The sequence below is a fragment of the Diadema antillarum genome, unplaced genomic scaffold (assembly GCF_040938485.1).
Source record: "Diadema antillarum isolate AM-2024a unplaced genomic scaffold, OU_Dant_1.0 seq00001413_RagTag, whole genome shotgun sequence".
Lineage (NCBI taxonomy): Eukaryota > Metazoa > Echinodermata > Echinoidea > Diadematoida > Diadematidae > Diadema > Diadema antillarum.
The window spans coordinates 244,020-253,326 of record NW_027272167.1 but is presented as its reverse complement, the minus strand read 5'-3'; the positions used below and the strand labels follow the sequence as shown (position 1 = coordinate 253,326).

The following is a 9,307-nucleotide window of genomic DNA, read 5'->3' as shown; positions in this document are numbered from 1 at the left end:
TGGGTTGAGTATCTGTATGAAAATCGGAAGTAGCAATGATCTTAATTATCTACACTGTACTGCAAGAGAATGAGTTACAATATAGAAGGTAATGTCATTGTATTGATGATATGTATTCGACGATATAAAAATAATTTTATGATTTATGCCAAATGCGTTGGCCTATTATACTGTTAAAACAGTCGGTCTGCGGTGCAAGGTACAAGATTAGCCTAAAGGGGATGGCTAGTCCAGTGGGAATCAGTGGGAATGCTGGGGGATGATAGTTCCAATCCTTGTGAGATTCATTTAAGAGTACATTATACATCTATTGTTGTGTGAAAATTATCATGCCCGTTTACGATCGCCCCGTCACTGTACAGGCATGCTAGCCTGGAAACATTAAACAGCACATTACTTGAATATGAGACCATTCTGAAGCAAAAAAAAAAAAAAAAATCACACAACAATAGATATATAATGTACTCTTAAATGATTCCCACAAGGATTGGAACAATCATTCCCCAGCATTCCCACTGATTCCCACTGATCAGTTTCTAGCCATCCCCTTTAAGTAGCAGGTGTGAGCTGCACCCATTGTAGTACTTATGCCTTTTAAATGGCTTAGCAAGAGCTGCACATTCACTCATTAAACTGTAGAATAAAGTTAACACCCAAGTGGTCGTAGAATATTTTTTAACATTTGATATAATTCTTAAAATTATAAAGTTGCATGCTGTCCAGTGGGATGTGGTATTTGTTTATTTGTTTTTTTAATACTGTTCATTTTCATCACCGATTATTGTCTTTATAGTATTACAAATTACAACAAATATTGATGCCATCAAATATATCTTGGGTCCCTACTGGAAAGAACAGTGTCCAACAGTGTAAGACATAATGTGAGACACTGCGTGAACACATCATTAACACAGTGTGAAATCTCTTCACATTGTTATCTTCGAGCGTTTTAACGTTGTGAAAACATTGCGTATCATCAATTCACAGTGTGACACAGAACATTACTACGTGAACACTCTGTGATAAACCCAGTGTGAAATCAGCTTCACATTGTTAGAATTCGAGCGTTTTCACATAGCGGGCTATGTGAACACATTGTGAACACTAAGACACTGTTTTCTTTCCAGCAGGGACATAATGTTTTTATCATAATCGCCTGGTATCATTTTATTATGTTATATGAAATCGTCGAAGACATCTCTAGTAGATACACTGTAGTCCCTATTAAGTATCTAGTGACATGAGTTTAACAAGTAGGCCTACGAAGATTAAGATGCCTTATCACAATTATGCCATGGGTATGGAAACAGGGTCACAGTAATGTACCACTATTCTTGAGCATAATGCTATAATTTTGTGAATCCTGATAGAGTTTCCATCTTTGTATAAAAGTCAAATGATTGATATACTGTATATTGATATATTCTGATATTAATGATGGGTTCAAAGATCATGGTAAATGTTTAGTTGAGTTCTCATTAAATCACCATCATCATGATCATTATGTTCGATGATGTACTTTCACGACAAGCAGGCCTAACCTGACTGCCCTTTCTCCTTTGATTTAAGGGCTTTTTACACTTGTATTTCTTAACCCCGGACTTTCTCTGACCCAGGACTATCGTTAGTCCCGTACCAATTTTTTCAGCGTTTTACACTCGCCAATTAGTCCCGTACTATCTCTTGTCCGGGGCTAAGGAGAAAACTGACCTTTTTACACTCGTATTTCTTAGCCCCGGACTTTCCAAACCACATGAATATTCATAATTACGCTGTGTACTGTACGCGTACACGCACGCACCGGCAGCACTTGATTACCTCGTTTCTGATTGGTCAGTGAGGGTCGGACTTCGTCTCCGTCGCTTAGCCCAGGATTATTTTTTCGTTCTGTTTACACTCACTTGCTTGGCACCGCAATTGCGGTGCTAACCCCTGCTATTTTGCAGGGCCAGATAGTACCGTACTATCGGTGGGGCTAGCCCACTTTGGCAAAAACGAGTGTAAACAGAAAGTGGGCTAAGGATAGTCCCGTACCAACGGTGGGGCTAAGGCCCCCCCCCCCCCCCTTAGCCCCACCGTTGGTCCGGGGCTAAGCAAAAATTTACAAGTGTAAAAAGCCCTTTAGATTTGACTTTCGCGGGACGAAGTAACAATGAGTAACACCGCACTCTCGGCCCATAACTAAGGGGGGGGGGGGGGGGGTAAGCGGTTCAGAAAGTTCCGCCCCCTCCCACCTCCCCCCCCCCCCCCTCGTTTGCCAGAAGAAATGAAAGGGGGTTTGTAACGGTAGTGGCACCAATTGGTTCACTTTTCCAATTCTAAAACCCCCTAGTTACGGGCCCTGCACCCGCACTGAATATGAAATGAATATCTATAGATTCAGTCTATCTTAATTGAAAGTGGTTTTGATAGGAAAGCTCAACCAATGTTAAGTCATGACATTTATCAATTAATTTCATAAAATAGCGTCATTGTAACCTTGTTAAGACCCTTTCTGGAAATAGATTTTCATACACAACTTTTTGAGACATTACGTAGCTTAGTTCCACCCTTTCAGAGCAAGTCACATCAAATATTTCCACCTGTTCGACCGCTGAGATTATGATTATGATTATTTTAAGATTATAGTAATTAAAGAGAGACGTCTATATTCTTTGATTTTCCTTAAACTTTTACTAATGTGTTTTATTAATGCTGCCCACTCTCCGAATTCACTTGTACTATACTATATTAGGGGGAAGTTGTTCTTATATAGGCCTACTGTGGATTCAAACATAAACCGAAATACACGTACAATTTTATACCAGATACATCTAAAAGAAACATAACATAGTACCGATTCGATTTAGTATGTCATATCAAGATACCGGTGCGTGTAGTACAGAAACAAGCAGTGACAAAATCAATAATAACGTTAGAAGAAGAATGTCTGCGAGGAAGACTATTTCTGACAAACACAATTAATCGATCGCGCTTGCATTGTATATCGTCAGGAAGTACCAGGCAGACCCTGTGCATACTCGTACATCCGCGAGCTAACCATTCTTCGCAGATCTGTCAGTTTCTGTGCTGGTTTGTTCTTCGGTCAGCTTAGTGCACATTTCCTGTGTACACCAATCTCTATTTCGTCCACAATGCATGTCATGGCGTTAGAACGGCTGTCGGACTCACTCCTGCAATATGGCGTCACACCCTTTCTTTTGGCGGGATTCACGTTTCTACTCACCTTTATTCTGGTGAGATCGCGAACGACGAAGGCGTACTCCAACCTCCCGCCCCGGGGTCCGCCGGAGTGGCCCATCCTCGGCAGCCTGCCGAGCCTCGCAGGGGACGAGATGCCGCACGTTATCATCGCCAACATGGCGAAGAAGTACGGTCCGATGTTCAGTATGCGAATGGGCTCCTTTTTCACCGTCGTGCTAAGTGATTTTGCCCTCATCCGACAGGCTTTTGCCAAGTCCAGCGACGATTTCAGCGACAGACCCAAGATCACTATGATAGAACACGTAGCAAAGGGAAAAGGTGAGCCTCTTCTTTCTGCAGAGTACATTCAAATTACGTATAGCATGTTATAATATTAGTCAACTGTAAAGCCAGTTTATTATAGTCATTTACGTAACATATTGTTTTAGCACGTCATTTTAGATGTAACCACCAATACGCCCTGTGTCTTGAATGATACAATTACCTTGAACAACATAAATTGTTATCAGGCAGAAATATACCTCTCTGAATTGTGAGTAGGCCTACAATGACAGTAAAGGGTTTAACAGTTTACAGTTTGCAATTTATAGTTTAATGTTTACGAAACAGTGCCTCTATACTAGGGGCAATCACCAAGCGAACTGAGCTGAGACGGATTATTATAACATCACCAAGAAATTCGGATACTGATTAGGAGTGGGCATCAATTTTCGAATCACATCAATGTGTATACGTGTAGGTTCACTTTAATAATGAGCAAGGCAGCTCTTTGTTTCGTATTGGGTGTCACTATGCAACTGATACTGTTTGCCAGCATGTTCTTTTGTCAGAGATAATGTATGAATATTGGCGAGGGAATTGTTAGCAGTGACAATTTACATCATTATTTCCGGAGGATAGTTTTCCGGCGTCAGGAAAACAGGTTTAAATGTGTGCGTGTGTGTCACACACAAACACACTTTACTATAGCTTCTGACCATCCGAGCATTGAGAATTTCGGGTTTCTAAGACGAACACTGAACTAGGGCTTTCTATAGTTCAGTCGGTAGAGTACTGGGCTCGCATCCGGAGATCTCGGGTCTGAATCCCGATGGAATCCCATGTTCTTTGCTTACATTTCCACTAATAAAAAAAAAATAGCATGAAAGCATTGAAATTGTCTTATATACTGTAAGCCGTTATAGACTGCCTTGAGCTGGCTAGACTGTTTTGAAGTGCGATCAATCAATTATTGTTATTCATTTGTTACACATTCTTCTCTTTATGTGGTTATCTACATTCAAAAGCAGAAGGTTGTATTTTTGGTTTGGCTTATTTCTGCACTTTCTTTCTCCAAATACAATAACAAATGAAAACAAAGTGATTATGAAAAAAAAAGAGAGTTTAACATACAAATCAATACAAGAAATGTCATTTTCATAACATCAGTCTGTAATGACATATTTATGAATCAAAACAACATATTAAGGCATACTGTATTCATGAACAAAAGTAAGGAGAAATCAATACAGGGGACTGTCATCATAAGCAGAGCTTGACGTGGATGAGGCCCTATCTTTACTGTTTATGTAATACGAATAGTATAATACAACACCAATTATAAATCTACTCATAAAACTCCTAATCTTATTATACGAAACACATTTTGCTAAAGAAAGAAAACAAAACAACAACGGAAAAGAAAAACAGTGACTTGGCGCTTCAAAGAAAGAAAAAAGCGTTAGAAGCTTTACAAGCGAAAAGAAGCGTTATTTGTAGTTTTGTCGAAAAACCTAAACCGATCAAATCAGAGTAAATAAAACGTTTAAATACGTTTTTTTTTTTTCAAGCCAAGCTAATGTAGATTTTTATTAGTCTTCTCATTGGTTAACTTCTAAGTCTACTTTGGGCACTTCATATCCAATGATAAACACAGTAAAAACAATAATTGTTTCATCATAACTGGTACAATGACTGCCGTCATCACACTGGTAATGAAACAGTTTTGACGGTAATAGTACAATGATTATGACAATTTTGATTAACGATTCTAATTTCGAACGTGTGTATTGCATAATAAAAGTCATTCTCAAAAGAACCACTAATCAGTCTCCTGTTTCATCTTCCTCATCTTATTTCCTTTCCTGTTCGTATCCTTCCTTCAGTTCTGTCATCGCCACGATTAAACTCGTTGTTATCGCTTGCATTGACGCAGCCTTTTGTCAAGATCCTCTCGCTGTATGTTGGCTATACGGGCAAGCGAAGCGAGCCCAGCCGAGCGCGACAATCCCACCCTCTTCACCATACAGCGAAAGGGCCTTGACAAAAGGCTTGCATTGACGCTGTCTTGATCTGCCCAGGTCTCATCGTGTCCTACTTCGGCCAGATGCAGCAGGAACACCGGCGCTTCTCCCTCTCCGCTCTCCGCTCTCTGGGCATGGGCAAATTCAGAATGGAGGAGACGATTGCAGAGGAGGCGCGCCAACTTGCCCTGAGCTTCGCTAGTCGCAAGTCCCAGCCGTTCTTGCCGTTTCACGACATCGTGGTGTCCGTGTCTAACATCATTAGCTACTTGAGCTTCGGGAAGCGGTTCGACTACGAGGACGAAGCCTTCAAGGGTATCCTTGAGGCCGTCTTCGAGAGCTTCGAAATTGGGGAAATCGCTGGCTTGTTTAACTTTATTCCATTCCTGAGATATATGCCAGGGAGTGGTGCTGGGCGTATGCTGGAGCTACAAGCGAAGTTCGACAAGTACATGAAACCCATGGTGAAGAAGATTAGTGAGGAGCGCGTTCCTGGATCTCCAACGTGTTACGTCGAGATGTACGCTGATCAAATCCTGGAGGCTGAAAAAGAAAACCCCGGAAAGCACACTTTCAGCGACCAAAACATGTTTCACGCCGTAGCAGATTTGTTTGTGGCTGGAACGGAGACTACGGCTACGACACTGAAGTGGTCCGTTTTGTACATGATCTTGAACGAGGAGGTGCAGGAGAAGGTACACGAGGAACTCAATAACGTCATTGGCAGGGATCGCCTACCTAGTCTCCGGGACAGGCCAAATTTGCCGTACACAGAAGCGACACTTCTGGAGATCCAGAGGTTCTCTACCATCACGCCGCTGGGAGTGCCCCACGCACCCGTCGAAGATACTGTCCTAAACGGCTACGACATCCCCAAGGGCACTGTGATCATACCAAACCTGTGGGCTGTTCATCACGACCCGGAGTTATGGGAGAAGCCCGATGAGTTCAACCCAGACAGATTCCTGGACAGGGAGACTAACCAGGTTCGGCAGAGGGAAGAGATGATTCCCTTCTCCATAGGTAAGAAACCAAATTGAGGTTTTAGCAACTGCTACATACAACAAGGGGAAAGTAGACATACAATACTCATCAGAATAATTCATACTTGTAAATTAGATTGGCCTGAATAAGATTTCTACGCCATCTTTTGCCGGAGAAGCGTAGTTACCGTCATTGATGTTTATAATGTGGCGTATGTTTTGTAAAGTTTTTCGACACAGCTAGAAATACAACGCTTCTTAGAGACAATATGCAGGTTGACTCTCCTGCTTTAGAATTTAGATATAAAATGAATGATATGCAACAAATGAATCACTACACTAATCAGTAGAACAAGCTGTTTTATTGTCTGATGAATGCTGGAATCGGCCTTGTTTGTTTTTTTCAGAACAATGATGTCTTGTAAGTCCCAATTGAATTACACTATAGTACAGTCAATATCACGTAAGTCGCAGTTCTGCAAGTCGATGAATTTGCTAATTCGAGGAGACATTCTTCCCCGGATAGGTTCAATATACTGCGTTAATAGTCGAAAATCGCGTAAGACCAAACATTTCCAACGGTCTCTTGGACTGGAATATCTATTACATATTCAAGGTTGATGTCGGAGCTCCCAATAAACGTTACGTACTATCAACCATCTTTTTTTATGTTTCTGTTTTTTTAAGGATCAAGCCCACACAACTATTGTTTTTTTTATCATCACTATCCCCCCCCCTAGACTTGAATACTTTTAGAGATTGTGAAATAAACGTAAAAATCAATTTTTGAGATTTATGTTGATTATTCCGTGAAGAATGGAAGGGGATGCATGCATTTTTGGGCGGGCCTTTGGGAAGGACGAGTCGTAACCCTAGCTGGTGTGGCATTATAGTTACAGAAAGAAAAAAAAGGAAAAAAAAAGAAAGAAAGCGGCCCATGGTGTACAACGTCCTATATTGAACAGACTTCGGCTCTTCAAAATCGATAGCACTAATTCGGGGGAAGTATAGCACAGCGTTCGTTTCACATCGGTACCTATTGACCCTTATAAGGTAGGCCTACATGTAGGTTCTATTATTTCAAAGGGTTAGGGTTATACAGATGTACTGAACTACGTAAAACGAAATCCAGGGACGCAGAAACCTATCCTTACCACTCACGGGAAGTAGACTAAAGATGAATTTATCCAAACTTGTCTTACTTTGACTCAGGGCAATTAGCAGTATCAGTTATACATCGATGAAGTTTGAGGGAAATTGGATAATCATTTTATAGAAGTTATGAATTCTTCATTTTGGGGGACCACCATCGCTAGATTAGAAGTTAGTTTGAGGGTTTGTGCTGTGGCATTACAATATTGTGTGATTCACAACCCACTTACGTGAACAATCCCGTTTCATTCATTCATTGCAAAGAGAAGATTGCATAACGCAGTGAAATGGTCCCCCCCCCCATACATGCAGCGTATTGGACCCTATGGTAGACCAGCTAGTGCAGCTGAATATGGGTTATCCAGCCACCTTGTTCAGACGGAAAATGAACAAGCAAGCACACACACACAAAAAAAAAACCAGACGTTTGCAAACAATGAGCGATCGTGTCAAACTGCAATTACCGAACTGCTGAAGGGTGACGTACGTGTATTCTGTACTTGTGATCTATAGTCAATAAACGGCGGTGTTCATGCTAGTCACTACGACGTACTTAGACCTTTGGAATCATAACGACACCATTTTATCGATACCACTAAGTCAACATGTTTTTAGTGGCATATTTAAGCGCTCCTTTACTGAAGACAAACATAAGTAAAAAGCGTCCACAATGACACGTCGTTTCCCGTAAACAGAAAACGATACAAAAACGTACATTAAATCGTGGATCAGTTACGTTTACTTTCATAGAGGAACGGAGCCGAGTGACATTCTGAATAGAGATGTTTCTCTACTCAGAATGAAGTCGTGTCGAAAATAATCTTATCTTAACAAGCCAAGTACATGCAGGCACATTGCTCTGTGCCTAATTAATGCGACTCAGTATGACAGATACATACAGTGAGCAGTTGCCATTGTCGATGCCTAGTTAATGTCGTATTGTTACGTCTCGTGACACACTATTGCAACTTTTTCCTCAAGTTTAGCTGCGACTGCTGCTTCTACATTACTTTTACTCGTACGACAGCGTCATTAATAGCGTTGTAATAAGCAGGTTCTATAGTACATTGTCTAACTGATAATCATCTTTATTTGAGAACATCGAGACATTTTTCCTCTTCGTTACTAATAACGTGAACTATCTTTTCTCTTTGCTCCCCCTCCCTTTCCCTCCCCCCATCCCCCCCCCCTTTATTTGCAGGACGTCGTAAGTGCCTAGGTGAGCAGCTGGCCAAAGTAGAGCTCTTCCTTTTCTTCACTCACATCGTTCACCGATTCAAGCTGAGCGCGCCAGAGGATAGACCGCCACCTACGTTGAAAGCGAGGCTAGGCGCAACGACCAACCCTGAACCGTTCGACATCTGCGCAACTTTGATAGACACCATGATATGATAATTCAGACGAAGACAAATAGAGTGAAATGACAATCTGACACTCGGGTGAAGCATCCCAAAGGTCTTGGAAATCGAAAGACTCAAGAACATTCCTTTTTATGATGCAAATTCATCATTGCGCTTGGTTTACACGCAGATATAATTTGTGTAAAATGTTTGGAATACAAGAAATGGGAATGTACTTATTTCAATTACCCTTTTTTTACATCTTTTTGGAGCATCATGAGGACACTAGTTTATCGTTTCTATGTTATTTGCTAACGAACTGATTGTTATTATTAGAAGGTATAAA

At 41.1% G+C, this 9,307-nt stretch overlaps 1 protein-coding gene across 1 annotated transcript; it reads left to right on the top strand.

The window, feature by feature from the left end:
• The first annotated feature begins 3,120 nt into the window (after positions 1-3,120).
• Positions 3,121-9,060, top strand: LOC139709217 (cytochrome P450 2U1-like). The gene is made up of 3 exons (XM_071621170.1): positions 3,121-3,522; positions 5,544-6,509; positions 8,823-9,060. The coding sequence occupies exons 1-3, from the start codon at positions 3,135-3,137 to the stop codon at positions 9,011-9,013; spliced, it is 1,545 nt and encodes a 514-aa protein (XP_071477271.1). The 5' UTR covers positions 3,121-3,134; the 3' UTR covers positions 9,014-9,060.
• The last annotated feature ends 247 nt before the right edge of the window (positions 9,061-9,307 follow it).

What these genes read in the sequence shown, in the direction of transcription:
- LOC139709217 (XM_071621170.1), top strand. Translation starts at nt 3,135, where the DNA reads ATGCATGTCATGGCGTTAGAACGGCTGTCGGACTCACTCCTGCAATAT. An exon ending in ACACGTAGCAAAGGGAAAAG is followed by an intron (nt 3,523 to 5,543) that starts GTGAGCCTCTTC and finishes TGATCTGCCCAG; the next exon opens with GTCTCATCGTGTCCTACTTC. An exon ending in GATGATTCCCTTCTCCATAG is followed by an intron (nt 6,510 to 8,822) that starts GTAAGAAACCAA and finishes CTTTATTTGCAG; the next exon opens with GACGTCGTAAGTGCCTAGGT.